The sequence below is a fragment of the Nematolebias whitei genome, chromosome 15 (assembly GCF_014905685.2).
Source record: "Nematolebias whitei isolate Nwh7 chromosome 15, NemWhi1, whole genome shotgun sequence".
Lineage (NCBI taxonomy): Eukaryota > Metazoa > Chordata > Actinopteri > Cyprinodontiformes > Rivulidae > Nematolebias > Nematolebias whitei.
Genome location: NC_056512.1, coordinates 30865116 through 30882790, shown reverse-complemented (window position 1 = coordinate 30882790; position 17675 = coordinate 30865116). Strand labels below are relative to the sequence as shown.

Below are 17675 nucleotides of genomic sequence, written 5' to 3'. Positions count from 1 at the left end.
AATCGATTAAAAAACTTCATCAGATTAATCACACTCTGGGGCTGTGATTAATCTGATTAATCACTATGCTTAACTTTGTAAGCTTGAAATGTAAATATGCAGGTTTTCATAAAATGTTGAAGAAAACGTTTCATTGTCTCAAACCAGTTTTCCAGGTTTTCATACTCGGCAAGGTTTAAAGAAGTCATTTTATTTCAAATGTTAATTTATAAATGTTAACTCAAATGTCTCATTAAGTGTCATCTATGTGATCAAAACATGTAAACACTGCAATGTTTCCTCTAATTTTTCATGTGTCTGGGCAAACACAAGTTCCCTGAGCATCTGAGCATCCCTCGGCATCCTCTGTCCTCACTCCAATAGCTCCATGTCCTCTCTAACTGCAGGCATATATCTCCTTTTTGGCCTTTTTCTTTGAAAAGCATAGGGTGTCATTTTGCCAGCATTTATTTTGAAAACTGCTAAACCACAAAATAATCTTAATCAAGAAAATTCCTCTACTAGGGCCACAGAGTTTTTAAATAAAAAACAAATCAAGCATTAGGCTTCTTTCTTGTGCAACAGTGCAAAATTTATCAAATGTAGTTCTAGCCATATGTTTTACACAAAATATTACACACACACATACACACACATATATGTTAAATATATATATATAATATATATAATATATATATATATAATATATATATAATATATATATATATATATAATATAATATATATATATATATAATATATATATATATATGTATATATATATATGTATGTATGTATATATATGTACATACATACTGCATGTATTATTTAAAATGTTACAGTATTTAAATTGTGCCTGGGGCATCTCATGACAAAGTTTACTGAACTTAAACTACTGTCTCCCTACTTCGCTGTTTTTCACTTATCGCGGGTGGGTGTGGTCCCTAAAACCAATAATAAACGAGGGACTACTGTGTGTGTGTTTATACACTGTATTTTTCGCTGTTTAAGTCAGGTTTTTTTTGTGCATAATTTGCATGCCTTGCGACTTATATGCCGAAGCAACATATTTATGGATTTTTTTCCCCTCATATTTAAAAACCAATTTTTGGCTGAGATATGAGTTTTCATTCATTCTGACTGAAAAAATTTGAATGCTACCATTTTCAGCCGCGAGATGGCACTCGAGTATTGAGGTATGCCGTTGTATCATGTAATAAGTAAAAGTGGCTATTTATGTCAATAAAGATTATAGTAAATATGTTATTGGTGACTATAATAATATAAGGATAATATGATTAATATAAAAACACCACTAGTTTTATGTGTTTGTAAAATATGCTAAAAGCCTTGTAAGTCAGGGCAATTTTATTAGTAACTTGTTAACTTTTATATTATTTGTAAAAGCTGTTAATTTGTATCTACATAAAGCTTAAAGCGGTTTCATGATGTATTCATTACTGACGTTTATCACAACCTCCTTTGTTTAAATAAGCTGTAAGTCATAAAACAAACTTTAAAACACTTCATAATGAAAAGCTCATATTGTCATCTTTGTGCAGAGATGTGCTGTTTGATCCTGCATGGCTGAACACAACCAGGTGTGAAAACAGAAAGAACGATTTGTTGTTCTCCATGAGGGAAGTGGCGCCCCTAGAGGTTATCTGGTTACATACACACTAGAAATACTTTTATAATAATAATAATGTAAGCAATGTCAAAATATGAAGATTAATGTGCAACAAATAAGATAAGATAGAACTGTATTGATCCCGCAAGAAATTGTTGTGCCAGAGTTTCAGTACAAAGGAACATACACAAGAAATCACAAGATTAAAAAAATAACAGAAAATATTTAAAAAAAATAACAGAGAATATAAAATAAATATATAAAAAAATACCAACAATTAAGTCCTAAACAGGTCAGGTGCAGTCAGAGACATGAAAGGGTACAGGATTCATTAATTGATTAATTAATAAGATGAACATTCTGACTGTACAGTATAATATTTTTGTTTTCTGTTTCAATATATAATTAAAGCACAGTTTTGCACAAAAACTGAAAAACAAAATAATTCTGAATTAAATACCAAATCAACATTCTGGTTAAGACCAGGAGAGCCAAGCTCCAGCTACTGACCGACAGAACCATAGCTCAAGATTGTAAGACACAAACCTGTGCACCAGCTGGATGGACTAGTTGGGGACTTTTAAAAAGACATTTGAACATAAAACAGAAACATTATCTCTTGTTTATTGTTATGTGAAGGAACATCAATAATAACACGAGTGGTATTATTATAATTATTAGGTTTTGTATATCTATACGCACTAAACATTTAAGACTGGTACCAATTTCAGGAACTGACGAGCTCAATGAGGTGTTTTTGCAGTTGAACCCTACATTGCAGCAATTCTTCTTAAATATGTGCAGAGTTTTCAGACAAGTTTGATATAAATAAACACCAGATGAGAACATAATTCTGCTGGTTTTGACTCTGATAATGTAATTGATAACTGTCTCCTAAATAATAACACAAATCTGTGACTTCCAGTTAAACTTTTACGTTAAAATGTAATTGTATTTGCACACACATCCACACACAAAACAACCTTAGTACTAAATACTTACTTGGGCACATTACAACTGAGATTTTGCTGTTTACACCCGAACTGAAACGATTTTGTCAGATGAGATGAGAGGTGTACGGTGGGCGAGTCGACAGGTGTAAACGCACAGCAAACGGTTAAAAAGCATTGCAAACACATGAATGATGCAAATTCCAAAAAAAAAAACAAAAAAAACAAGTGAAACAGAAAAATAAGACAAAAGGAAAAACCTGCAATCACAGAAAATAGAAGAAATATTCAACCAAAAAAAGAATGTAAAGGAAAAATGCAGCCAATACCAAAAACACTAAAAAACACCAAAACAACTGCAAGTAAGAAACGCTGCAAACTCGAAAAAACGGAAGTTCACCAGGCCACTAAGGGGACGCAACCGCCAAGTCATATGGGACCAGAACTCTGTAAATACACAACAGCTGAGCGGCCAGTGGCCAAAAAGTGGCTTATTTTAGGAGTTTAATGTGCACCAAGTACTTAAAGCTTCAAAGTATTTTATTTTAAAGATAAATTATTTCTGGTCATTTTAAGCCTGGATGTACAAAAATCAGAGAGCTGGGGCTGAAATAGTCTTGAGAAAGACGGTACCCCAAATAATTTATGGCAAAATCATAAATATCACTGTTTTGGCTAAGTAAAGTACCAAGATTATTTAAAAAACATATTTTCTGTCCAATTGTATCCTTAATATATTGGCATTAAGGTAGAAAATGTTTACTTCATAAAGATTGTTGAACTTGGTTGAAAAAAATTTAGAAATATAGATTTAAATATTAGCTTGTTTTGTACATTGATAGAGACCTTTTTACACTGACCCAAACACTGTCAGAGATATAGACACATAATATACACTAAAATTATTGGAAGTATTTCTACTTTACATTGGCAGATCTTAGAAATGTGCCAAATCATCTTATGCCTCTTTTCCATTAGTACCGGTACAGCACGGTTCGATTCGGTACGGTACACATTGAGTTTCCATTATGTATTCAGTACCGGTTCCAGTGGGCGGGGCTCAAATTGACGTCATGTGCCTTACCAGCTGGTGGCGGTGAGATTTTGAAACAGGTTTCAGTACAGGGTGAGAATTTATTAGAATTTTGGCCGTGTAGACCACCGTACAGCAAGCTAGTTAGCCAGCTCCCTTTATCTGAATGGAGTCTGCTAGCATGGAGGATGGAGACGGCGCGATTCAACCTGCTTCTTCGTCTTTAAAAATCATTTCGGATCCTACAATGTTGCGGGCAAGACAGAGCTTAACAAAAGCAAGGTTGTTTGCAAGAAGTATAAAATAAAATTGCGGGACACTATTTTGGAAATGCGACAAAATGTGAAGATGAAAGCAAAAGCAGCTGACCAGCGAACTCTGCAACAAACTTCCAGGCTTCCCCAAAGGCTGCAAAGATTTCCCACTCCATCTCCTGCTATATCACAAAGGATTTACAAGCAAACAGCTCAGTGGAAGGTGAGGGGTTTAGGTTTATTTTTAATACGCTGAACATACGTTATTCCTTCACGTAGATTTTATTTTTTTTGCGATAAAGCAGCACCGCAACTTCACCATGAAACAACAGATGGAAGAAGCACTGATGCAGCTGCAGATCAAAGGTAACTGTTTTTTCTCACATAAAACTTATAGACAAGTTATACAACAAACTTTAAGCAATTTGTCTTTTTAACAGGTTGGAGAGGCCAGCTGAGACATCACCTGGAGCCAGTTCTAAATGATAGTTTATGGTTTATAAATTACATTTCAGAAGACGTTTTTGTGCAAACTTGCACAAGTTTTGAAATTTTGCTAAACACTTACTAAATATGAATCAATACGGTTAAGACTGTGAAGTCTGTATATTTCATATTAGGTCAAGTTTTGAAAATATAGCAAATGTTAGAGCAATATGGTTAAAAATAACTGAAGTCTGTATTTTATGTTGAGTTAAAGGTTAATGTACCATGTATTGTAGGCAGAAGTCTGTTTACTTTTGTATTTATATATTTTGAATTATTTGTATGTGATGGACTGGAGACATGTCCAGGTGTCCCCCACCTCTCACAGAGTGATGCTGATATGGGCACTAGTGACACCCGTGACTCGAAAAAGAAGAAGTGGATAAAGATGATGGATGGATGAATTATTTGTTTCAAGATTATTATTTTTTGTTTTTTAGTAAAATTCAGGCAACTAAGCTAACCTAATACTGGTAATTTAAGTAACAGAATTTTATGCACTCCTTTATTTTTTCCTATTTTTGGTACAAATATGAAACAAATAAAAAATATTTGATACAGTAAGGAACATAAAATTATTGTTTTAAATAAATGTTCTATTTGTTTACATTGTTGTTAAATCTTTTCAGCTTGTCAGTTACATATACATTATAAATGAAACAAAATTTATGACCATTTCAATAGAAAAATCGTTTATGAATCGAAAATAGTTTCCGAATCGGGAAAAAAATAATCGATTTTGTATCGTATCGTGACATAAAAATTAGGAATCGAATCTGATCGTCAGACATGTTCAATTTAGATATGTAGGTTTGTTTCTTGTTCAGATGTTTTATTTTTAGCCTTTCTTTAAAGTTCTTGTTTTGTGATTTATACATCTGTGGGTTAAAATAAAGTTTAACTAAAGGCCGTAGCTCTTCTTTAAACATATTTGAGGGAAATATTCCTGACAGATCTAATAATTGTGTGTCTTTTTATGGTTTTTCAGCTGAGTTACCTTTAACAAATTATTTAATAGTCATTAAAGTGAAAACAGGATTTCATGACAAAGCCGGCACCATTTATTTATTTTTAATCTTCACTGATTAAAAAAAAACTTGTTTTTAATACATAAAACATTTTTAAAAATCGTTTCCACACTCCGTCCCAGTCCGCCCGTCTGCCTGGATTGGGGTTTGACTTTCACGATCACTCGAGGCCGAGGTCCGGGCAACAGCTTTCTGTGAGTCAGCAGCTCGTATGATCCTCCATGGTGACCAGCAGAGATCGGAGCCCACAGAGCACGCAAGGCCGAGATCCGAAGCCCAAGCCCCGAGTCAGCAGCATGGAGGATCTGCTGCGGTGACCGGCAGAGCTTGGATCCAGGGAGATTACACCCTGCATGACCTGAGGGGGCTCCAAAACTCCGGTGGAGAGGACTGGGAAGTCAGGGACCGGCGGAGCTCCATTCTAGCTCGCTATGAATTCTGTCGTTGGCCACCAAGCACAAAAAACGCCTGCACTTTAAGCATTAGACCGCAGTGTTGTCATTACTGTTTTTAAAATCTTAAAAATAGGTCCAATCACTCCTTGAGTTCGAACACTGGTAATTGCAAATGGCGGATTGAGTGTTGTGAAAATTCTCAAACCCCTCTAGTGAATCCGCCCCCTGACCAATCAGTGACCGACAGTGTTCTGACGTCACGTTTTGGTGCCGGCTTGGCTCGCTTGGTATCCTTGAGAAGAAGGGACCAAAAAAAGTGCCGGTTCCACGAAAAATTCATAGTGGAAAAGGGATCAAAACCGTACCGAACTGAGTCAAGTCGTGCTGATAAGGTACTATGGAAAAGGGGCATTAGCTGGACTTACTGCTGGTTTTGATAACCTCACCTCCTAATTCCAATTACACATTGTGGCAAAATTATCTAATGCTTTCTTTTTCATGTTTATCTTAATATAATGTCTCTGGTTTTCCTATGAAATAGCAAATTACATGATTTAAAGCCATTGTCTTGCCCATGTTTAATTTTCTGCCTTTCCTTTTAACAATAGCGACTTTTTGTTTCCTTACTGTACCAAACTTTTACTCGTTTGCACCCGTCACCCACCGTGGAGGCAAGACTCTTCAGCGACTAGCCGTGAAAGCCATACCTCTGCTGGGGTAAGTTGAACTAGACTTTTTCAGAAGCTCACATATTAAAAAAAAAGTGAAGCACCACCTAGTGGACAAAGATAAAAATAGAAAGTTTGGTAACAAAGGTACAAAGAAAAAATATTACTGAAAGGAATGTGTTATTTTATGACATGAGATAAAAACAGAAAAAACAAGGGTTATTATTCACAGCTAAACTGCTTTTCTCTGGTGTGAATTCCCATGTGTCTGTTTAAATTAGACTTAAGTCCAAACTTTTGTCCACAAAGATCACAAACAAATGTTTTCTGTCCTGTGTGGACTATCATGTGTCTGTTTAAATGTGACTTCTGTCCAAACCTGTGTTCACAAAGATCACAAGCAAATGTTTTTTGTCCCGTGTGAACTATAATGTGTGCATTTAAATCTGACTTTCGTCCAAACTTTTGTCCACAAAAATCACATTCAAATGTTTTCTCTCCTGTGTGGACTATAATGTGTCTGTTTAAATGTGATTTCTGACCAAACTTTTGACCACAAAAATCACATTCAAATGTTTTTTGTCCTGTGTGAACTATCATGTGTCTCTTTAGACTACCCTTTGTGTTAAATCTTTTTCCACAGTCTTCACAACTAAACTGTTTCTGTCCTGTGTGAACCATCATGTGTTTCTTTAGATGACTCTTCAGGTTAAATCTTTTTCCACAATCTTCACAACTAAACAGTTTCTGTCCTGTGTGAATTATCATGTGTGTCTTTAGATTACTCTTTGAGTTAAATCTTTTTCCACAGTCTTCACAACTAAAACGTTTCTGTCCTGTGTGAACTATCAAGTGTGTCTTTAGATTACTATTTGTGTTAAATTTTTTTCCACAGTCTTCACAACTAAACCGTTTCTGTCCTGTGTGGACTATCATATGTGTCTTTAGATGACACTTGTGGTTAAATCTTTTTCCACAGTCTTCACAACTAAACCGTTTCTGTCCTGTGTGAACTATCATGTGTCTCTTTAGACAACCCTTTTGGTTAAATCTTTTTCCACAATCTTTACAACTAAATGAATTCTGTCTTGACTGTTTTTTCTTGATTGAGCCTCCAGTTTTCTTTACTTCAAAACTTTCCTTGATAGCCAAACAATTTGAAGACATCACTGACTGACTTGTCTTGTGAAACGGTTTCTCATGCTCAGTGAAGCTGCAAGATTTGTTGACAGTGTTTACACCTGACTCAGGAGCTCTGCCCTCCTTCCAGTCTTTGTCACTCTCTTCAGATTCTGACCCAGAGTCTGATAACTGAAAGTCAGAGTCATTCACATCATCACCTTCATCATCCTCACTGACTTCAGTCTCTGAAGAGCTGCAATCATCTCCATAAGTATTTAGATCTGGGTTCCTGGTAGTCTCTGCTCCTCCACAGTCCTCTCCACCAGTTGCTGCTTTTATCTGGTCAGCTGAGCTGCTGGATGGAAGCTCTTCCTCTTTTAATTGGTGCTGATGAAGCTGTAAAACCAGAGGTTTCTCTTCATCTTTCTCACTCTTCAAAGGAACAGCAGTGAATGCAAACCCTGTGTCATCAGACTCCTTTTTCACACAAAACTGCTCTCCCTCTTGACTGGTCCACAGTTCCTCCTCTTCCTCCTTTATGTTGAGGGTCTCTGGATCCTGTTGTTCCATACCAAGTATCTGTACTTCAAGAGCTTCTTCTTTAATCAGCACCATCTGCTGAACCTCTGCAGGGAACACTGAAAACATGAACATCAGGCACAATTATAACTTTATATTCACACATACAGTGGTGGCTGAAAAATTTGTGAAGCCTTTAAAACTTTCTAAATTTCTACATGAAAATTACAAAACATTAGATTTTCACACAAGTCCTAAAAGTAGATAAAGAGAACCCAGTTATATAAGACAAAAATAATATTTTACTTGGTCATTTATTTATTGAGGAAAAAAATCCAATATTATGTTTTTTCCTGGGATTTGTCAAGCTGTTTCATCAATAATACACTAAATTAAATGAAATGTTGACGAGAGCATGTAGTGTTCACATGAACTAAGTTTTAATTTACATCCGTCCGTTGCCATTGTGAGACAAACTGCCTCAAGCTGTTACAACGGGAGCTGGCTGCGGGTCATGGTTCACTGCAGCTAGCTATTGCTAGCCATGGGCCTCAGGCCTCCTCTTGGACCCAGGACCTGCCTCCAGCCCACGCTGCTCCCCCTGGCTTGGACCTCCCTCAGAAGCAGCACTCAAACTAACAATAAATCAAGGAAACGTGACTTCAGTTTTACCAATTGTATTAAAATCAAGGCAGGAAAAGGTTACAGTTTACAGCGCTGGCCAGTCCAGTCTATGAGGCAATCAGAAACTGGATGGGTTGATGTCCCGTGTCATTACTGATTTATAGGGCCTAGACTCCTCCTTCGCAGAAGTGGAGCACAACCTGTCAACACGTATGAGGGGGCGTGACGCAAGCGTGATCTCAACGGATCTTACGTGGTTTGACGTGTAAGGAAAAATGAGACTGTGCTTCAAAAGCCTTTCTACGCGATGTAGCAAGCAAAAATAAACTATTCCTTGACGGATAATGAATCCCTGGGAGTTCAATGTTTGAATAAACAAACAACGTGTAATTGTTACAAATAAAAACAACTGATTTTACTTATTTATAACAAATTATAGACCAGACTTTTGGTAGTGAATGATGCATATTTAGAGGTTTGTTTTATAATACAGTAATATATATGGTTACAATGATCACAATCAAAACAACAACTTTACAGAATTGAGCAATGCTCTAAAAGACCTCTGTCTCAAACATATTTAAACTGTGAAATTATTTTTGGAGGAAACCATTAAATGGTAATGGACAAATGGCTTGATAGAGGTCTATCAAAGTTGCAAAATCATCATTACAACTCCATTTTGTTTGAATTTTGTAATGAGTTCAATTTGAATGATATATGGCACACTTTACATCCAGAGGCACAAATTTTTACCTGGTTTAAACCAGATGGAACAATAAAATCTAGATTAAACTTTTGGCTTGTATAAGCTATTACACATAGCCTAGAAGTTAACTCTACTAACTCTGCTGCACCACTTACTGATCACTGCATTATTAAACTCACTTTAAATCCTACAAACACAGAAAGGCGCAACAAAGGATTTTGGAAATTCAATTTGAATTTCCTTAATCATGACTCCTTTTGTCAGAACATAAAAAGAACAATTGTTAATATAAACAAAGACTCATCACTATCAAATTATAGTTAAGTAGGATCACAAAATATCATTGTCATTGTCAATTTTAAATTGAATTTGTCAAATTTTAAGTCAAACCAGCAAACAAAGAGAAGCCAACATTGTAAGAGAAATTCATGACATTTGTAATAAAGCTTTATTTACTAAACAAAGATGACAAACGACAATTGATCCTCCTACACTCCTCTCTAGACAATATTTACATTAACAAAGCCAAAGGAGCCTACATCCAGTCAAAAGCAAAACGGATAGAAGAGGGGTAAAGACGTTCATATTTCTGTAGACTATGACAGGAACGAAATACAATAAACTGAATCATCGATGACCAGGAATGCATTCATCCTGTTAGAATTTCAAAGGCAATTGTCCTATTCTATAACTAATCCATAGGGTTCAATATGACGTTGGTCCACCCTTTACAGCTAGAACAGCTTCAACTCTTCTGTGAAGGCTGTCCACAAGGTTTAAGAGTGTGCTTATGGGGATTTTTGACCATTCTTCCAGAAGCGCAATTGTGAGGTCACATACTGATGTTGGATGAGAAGGCCTGGCTCTCAGCCTCTGCTCTAATTCATCCCAAAGGTGTTGAGGTCAGGACTCTGTGCAGGCCAGTCAAGTTCATCCACACCAGACTCTGCCATCCATGCCTTTATGGACTTTGTTTTTTGCACTGGTGCACAGTCATTTTTGGAAGAGGAACGGGCCAGCTCCAAACTGTTCCCACAAAGTTGGGAGCATGGAATTATCCAAAATGTCTTGGTACGCTAAAGCAGTCAGAGTTCCTTTCACTGGAACTAAGGGGCCATGCCTAGCTCCTAAAAAACAACCCCACACCTTAATCCCCCCTCCACCAAACTTTACACTTGGCACAATGCAGTCAGACAAGTATCATTCTCCTGGTAACCGCCAAATCCAGACTCGTCCATCAGATTGCCAGATGGAGAAACGCGATTCGTCACTCCAGAGAACGTGCCTCCACTGCTCTAGAGTCCAGTGGCGGCGTGCTTTACACCACTGCATCCAACACTTTGCATTGCACTTGGTGCCGTATGGTTTGGATGCAGCTGCTCGACCATGGAAACCCATTCCATGAAGCTCTCTGCGCACTGTTCTTGAGCTAATCTGAAGGCCACATGAAGTTTGGAGGCCTGTAGTGATTGACTCTGCAGAAAGTTGGTGACCTCTTCGCACTATGCGCTTCAGCATCTGCTGACCTCGCTTTGTCAGTTTATGTGACCTACCACTTCATGGCTGAGTTGCTGTCATTCCCAAATACTTCCATTTTCTTATAATACAGCTGACAGTTGACTGTGGAATATTTAGGAGCAAGGAAATTTCATGACTGGATTTGTTGCATAGGTGGCATCCTATCAGTTCCATGCTGGAATTCACTGAGCTCCCAAGAACGACCCACTCTTTCACAAATGTTTGTAAAAACAGTCTGCATGCCTAGGTGCTTCATTTTATACACCTGTGGCCATGGAAGTGATTGGAACACCTGATTCCGATAATTTGGATAGGTGATCAAATACTTTTGGCAATGTAGTGTATATATACATATACAAAGACATTTTAAACCCTTCCCACACTCTTGCAATATCCTAAACAATGTTTCTAAACTCTAAATGGTCTAAGAGGCAGTTTACATGGCGCATATTTTAAGTGAAACTGCACCTTTCTCTCTGTGGTTCTGCTGTTCATTCACACAACACTAGTATCCCCCCCTTTGAATCCGGAGGTTTCTCAACCCAACTCTGAGTGGAGGTTTTCGGGAGACCACCCGCTGAGAATCTAAAAATCTCCCACAGAGTGAAAGCATGTTTACAACAGACATATATTTCACGTTTGCGCGAACCAATTGCATATTTCCATAAACAACAATGGTGGCGGAGTATAGCATACTGCTTTTCTAAGCTACAACTGATTAGAGGTTTTCTTAAGGCTACACAGCTGTTCAGTCTCAATCCCTTGAGTTCCCTTCGCATTGTGTGTGTGGAAATGCTCTTAATTTCACTATTAAACATAGCCCTGAGTGCTACTGTTGTTTTTCTTCTATTTGATTTCACCAAACGTTTAAGTGATCGCCGATCACGATTATTCAGGATTTTTTTTTCTGGCCACAATTCTTTCTCGAAGACGATGGGTCCCCACTATCCTTCCAGTTTTTATTAATGGGTTGGACAGTTCTTAACCCAATTTTAGTAGTTTCTGCAATCTCCTTAGATGTTTTCTCTGCTTGGTGCATGCCAATGATTTGACCTCTCTCAAACAGACCGACATCTTTTCCACGACCACGCCATCTGTCTTTAGACATGGTTGTTCAAGAAATCAGAAGCAACTCATTGCACCAGTTGGGGTTAAATATCTTGTTGCCAGCTGAAAGATAATCACCCATGCAGTAACTATCCAATAGGAGGCTCGTACCCATTTGCTTAGTTAAATCCAGGTGGCGACTTTTTTTTGGGCCAGGCAGTGTATATAAAAATATCGGCATCGGTTATCGGCTATCGGCCAAATATTCAATACTGTGCATCCCTAATAGCACCAAGTCACAACAGAAAACATCTCAGGGCACTGAGCACAAACATTTATGTATAAAAATAATAAGTTAACAGACCTAATAACTTCTTATTTCATTAAGTTTTAGTATATTGAAAAATTATTTACAGACTCAGTTTCAGTCCCCACGATACCCCAATATGAAACTGCAGATATGTATTACATAACCACAAGTCAATACTTCTACAAAACTGGCTAGAAAAAGGCATATGGTCTGTATTGCACTTGATCATACAGGAAATGTTATACCATTTGAGAATTTTAGTTACAAATTTCCCAAAGGTTCTTAACAGAATATACCCTTCTGCTGATTTCCTATGTAAACATTTTGGTTTTCAGTTCAGTGATTGTTCATTCTGTAACAAGCTAGTTGAAACCAGAGTGGCCACATATTTTATGAATGTATATTAATGCCTTTTGAGATGATTTACATAACTGGTTATCTAAACATGGATTAAAACAGAAAAACATATTTTGACTGAAATTTTTTCTACACCTAGAGGTTAACCAACCAGTCTCGCCCATCCATCCATCCATCCAACCCCCACTCACCTCACACACAGCCCACAGTTGAGAGCTTTTTCCTGCATACAGTCACGTCTCAAAGGTTTACATGTAAAGAGTACAGTCCACAGATCCATCAATTATCTTTACCCGCTACTTTCTTTTTGGGTCTTGGGGGTCACTGGTGCCCATGTCCAGCCATCACTGTGCGAGAGGTGGGGTACACCCTGGGCAGGTCGCATGTCCATCACAGAAACCTACGCATGCTGCACGAAGAGAACATGCAAACTCCACCCAGAAAGGCCCCCCAGACTAAGATTTGAACCGGGGGCAACCTGCTTGCTGGGAGTACAGTTGTCCCTCATTATATTGCGGTTCACTCATTGCCACTTCACTGTATTGCGCAATATATTGGTATGGCCAATATAGGCCTTTGGGGACATATCAGTATTGGTGATAATGGTCCCATTTAGGGGTGCAGAAAAAAATATCAATTTTTTAAAGAATCTAGATCGGGGTGTCAAACCCACTTACAAAAGGGGGCCAAAATTAAAATCTTTTTCAAACTAAGGGCCGGCTTCAGGATCTACTTTAACTCAAGTTACATACCCAACATCTTTTCTTGGTTGCAGGTTCCTCAACAAGAGTTGGATTGGTCTCATTTGATGTTCTCTGCTGCACTTTTGACATCATAATAAAAGATTACTGAAAAAAAATTTAAGTGATAAAAGAATTTTACATTTAAAATAACATCTTGGGGGCCAGATAAGATGTCAACGAGGGCCACATTTGGTCCCCACGCCTCAAGTTTGACACACATGATCTGATTCTTAGTTCTGGCGATTATGAATTGATTCTAAAGGCCCATAAATCAATTTTAAAATGTGTTTAATTGTATTTTTCTCTGCTCCTACTCCCGAGTGTACTGCATATCGCATTACGTGTCTGCTCGGCTGCCGAAGAATTTTGACTGTGTAGGCCACCGTACAGCAAGCTAGTTGGCCAGCTCCCTTTATCTGAATGGAGCCTGCTAGCATGGAGGAGGGGGACAGCGCGATTCAACTTGCTCCTTCGTCTTTAAAAGTCATTTCAGATCCTACAATGTTCTGGGGGAAGACAGAGCTTATCAAGAGCACGGTTGTTTGCAAGAAGTGTCAAATAAAATTGTGGTACAGTAATTTGGAAATACAACAAAATGTGCGGAAGATGAAAGCGAAGCAGCCGGCTAGTGAGCTCTGCAACAAACTTCCAGGCTTCCCCAAAGGCTGCAAAGATTTCCCACTCCATCTCCTGCTATATCACAAAGGATTTACAAGCAAACAGCTCAGTGGAAGGCGAGGGGGTTTAGGTTTGTTTTTAATAAGCTGGACCAAATGTACGTTATTCCTTCATGTAGCTTTTTAGGGATAAACCTGCGCCACAACGCCAACATGAAACAAAATTAAAGTAATAAATAAAGCTCTGATTAATGCACCAGCTGCACCTCAAAGGTAACTGTTTTTTCTCATATTATACTAAATCTTATAGACATGTTATACAACAAACTTAATGTAATTTGTCTTTTTAACAGGTTGAAGAGGCCAGATGAGACACATCACCTGGAGCCAGTTCTAAATTATACAGTTTATGGTTTATAAATTACAGTTCAGAAGAGATTTTGTGCAGGTTTGCACCACTTGAAAATTGAGAGTGGAACTACATAAAGTGTGCATCTGATTCACTTACTGGTAGCTTCATGGTTGCTAACAGCTGCGCTAAATAAACAAGCCCCGATCCACTCGCCACTCCAAACAACTTCTAGTATGGACACAAATAATGCAGTCACCCCCAAAACATCAGTGTCGTGTGCGTGAATACAGGGTTTGCTCAGGCTATGTCTGTGTGAAAGGGCTAGAGCTTACTTACTGAGTAAACATTTAAATTAATATGAATCTAATCAAGCATAAATTAAGTCTAATTAATGTAAACAAGTAAAATCCCAAATGTCTGATTTTCAAAATTGCCAAACTAGGCAGATTTACTTTTTATATGTAAATAATTGTTTTACTCATTTTCTTATTTTTACAGATGTCAAAAGAAGCTCGTAGTAGGATGGCGTGGGACTACTTCACCAAGGATGTTCTTGGAGAAGGTTGTAACTTGTGCAATTTTCCTCTAGAGGTAACTGTGACGGACTATGAAAATATTATAAAAGCATAAATAATGGCCCTTTTAAGAAAAACTCAAAGTTCACCAGTAAAAAGAACGTTACATTATTAATATTTTTTTGCACTTTGTATCTAAGAACTGTCCTTTTGACAATACAAGTATTTCAAAAAGGTAAAATATTAACACATTCTTATCTTTGTAACAAGTGTTAAAACAGGTTTAAAAGTAGCTATTTACTTAAGATTATTGGGGGTGGACAAAGCTCTATTTTCAGCCATTATATTGGTTATCGGCACTAGCCTTCCCTCCCAATATCGGTATTGGTGATAGCCAAAATTTTCATATCGGTCGTGCTCTAATATGATGCGTTTATAAGAGACTGGGAAAGATTTGTAATAGTGTGGGAAGGGTTTATAAAGCCTTAAAAAAGAAGAAAATATAAATAATAAAATAAATATAACGCTGCTACTTAGCCGATTTTAAAAGTAAGTATGTCCATGACCTTGGTAAAATTCAATTCAATCTTTATTTATACAGGTTAGTCTCATTGGTGAGCCTCGAGAAACCTGTAATCCGTGAACTGCAACTTAAATCATCACACTGAAAAGCAACAATGTTTAGACACAAACCTTTTCCGTGAAGCAGAGCTTTTGGGTTGAAAACAGCATCTTGGGTTTTGTTGTGTTGCTGTTTGTCCTTTAAACGACATTGTTCCTCTTTATAATCTGCATCTGTTGTTTCCAGAAACTCCATTTCTTCCGTAGCCACTTCCTCTCGTTTGGCCTGATGTCTCTGTTACCTAAAGTTTCCTTTAAATAATAGTGTTGGAACGGGTACAGACGAAACGAAAACAATAAAATGAAGTTACTGTAAAGTTACAGAAAATCAACTCGTAGTCTAAAAGTACAGCACAATACCTTACCTTTTTTTTATCTTCATTAGCGTGATAGAAATACTTCCGGTCACTCTTCTTCTGGTGTTGTTCAGCTGTGTGCAGCGGTATCATTTGCTCCGCAGCGACACCCATTGTTTAAGAGAAGAACTGCAGAGAGTGCAGCATGTCTGAAGCATAGATATCACGTTTTCTGTCCTTCAGACCATATATGTCATATAAAGGACAGAAAACGTGAGGTATGGCTGCGGAAGTGGAAAACGTAGACAGTGAAAGGGATATGTATATATTTTTTGAAGCATTTTGTAGGTTCTTAAAAATTGTGGTTGGGAAATAATAGTTTGGTGCATTACCGCAAACAACTGATGTGGAATGTGGTTTATCATGTATATTGTGTAATATTTGTAAAATAAGGCCGTACTCTATTAATCAAGATCGTTTAGCTTTTTTGTTGTTGTTGTTTGTTTGTTTAAATCTAATTATAATTTATGCATGTTTGGTCTAGAAGTTTTTTTAAGTATGTATATTTTTAAAATCTTTTAAAATTATTTCCTCATATTCATTATTTCCTGTTCAAAGATCTGACATTTCAATACATGTAACACTTTTTTTTCTTCATTCAATCATTCATTCAACAGCTAAGTAGCAGCCACGGGGTCTACGCATAATTTCTTAATTCAAGATATCTAAAAATGCCATTCTGACTAGTCATAATTACGTTCGAGATATCTTGAATTGTAATTACGGATGTTTGACCCTTCAAATGACGAATCAGGTGACGTCATTTAAGATATCTTGAATTACATTTTGACTAGTCAAAATTCCTTTTAAGATATCTTGAATTGTTATTCTGACTAGACAGAATGTAAATACAGATATCTTAAATTAGCATTCTGACTAGTCAAAATGTAATTGTTCCTAGTCTAAATTCATTTTTAGATATCTAGAATGTAAATACAGATAGTCAGACTACTCGATTTTATGTTAAAAAGGCTTGCCATACCCGCTGCTTCACCATAACTACCCTGTGAGTTTGAAGCGTGCTTTGAAGCTTCGGTGTTAGAAGTAACTTCACTTTTTCACACCATTTCAGACATTAGTCACACTAATACTTATATTGTCTGCATTTGTTTTTGTTAACAGGACAGGTCATCATCAGTACCAGCTGAGGAGCTGTCCAAGAACACCTACAAAACTAATAATAAAATATTTCAATCGGTTTCTCCTTGCCATTCTTTCAGTTAAACTATTCAAACATCAGCATTTTAAGTGTACCAGAATAAGTAATGAAGACCTTCATTACAGGGACACGCTCACCACTCTCAGCAAGGATGAGAACATCATCATCCTTGCAAGATGAAGAAAGGTGCACAGTGATTTTGAACCAGAAATATTGAAATGAGGAAGTCATGACACTCTTTAGTGACTTAATCACTTTTGAGCTTCTGAAGAGATCCAGAAAGTGGTTACAAGAAGAAGTTAAGAGTGCCTGAAACATTTGGAGCAGGACAAGGCTTGACCGTATTCTGTACCACAGAGACTGTACCCAGGGGAGGCCACGCCTAGTCTGTATGATTTAACTTAAATTCACAAACAAGGTGTATCGTTAAAATAGATTAACATACCATACCAATTTATTTATAGAGCACTTAAGACAGCAACAAGGCCAACCAAAGTGTTGTACAATAGAAACAAACAAGCACAGCGGACAGGAAAACATAAAATAAAGTCCATGCTCAATAATCCAGGTTTACAATCCAACATTTTTCAGTCAAGTCATCTGGACAGTTTCTTTTTTTGTGATGAAACGTTTCACCTTCAATCCAGAAGGCTTCATCAGTCAAGGAAACACACAACACAAAAC

At 37.2% G+C, this 17675-nt stretch overlaps 1 protein-coding gene across 1 annotated transcript; it reads right to left on the bottom strand.

Moving 5' to 3' along the window:
- Window positions 1-5558: 5558 nt before the first annotated feature.
- LOC119421155 lies at window positions 5559-15904 on the bottom strand. Its single transcript, XM_037688544.1, has 4 exons — window positions 15842-15904; window positions 15549-15728; window positions 7493-8182; window positions 5559-5749 (listed from the first exon to the last, which is right to left on the bottom strand). The coding sequence occupies exons 2-4, from the start codon at window positions 15670-15672 to the stop codon at window positions 5559-5561; spliced, it is 1005 nt and encodes a 334-aa protein (XP_037544472.1). The 5' UTR covers window positions 15673-15728; window positions 15842-15904.
- Between the last annotated feature and the right edge of the window lie 1771 nt (window positions 15905-17675).

Bases quoted from the DNA above. Each gene is read 5' to 3' on its own strand.
- LOC119421155 (XM_037688544.1), bottom strand. From the start codon at position 15,672: ATGGAGTTTCTGGAAACAACAGATGCAGATTATAAAGAGGAACAATGT. The intron at 8,183-15,548 runs GTTTGTGTCTAA...TCATGTTTTCAG, and splicing joins AGCTCTGCTTCACGGAAAAG to TGTTCCCTGCAGAGGTTCAG. The intron at 5,750-7,492 runs GTAAAGATTGTG...CTGACTTCCCAG, and splicing joins AAGACAGAATTCATTTAGTT to TCCTCTCCACCGGAGTTTTG.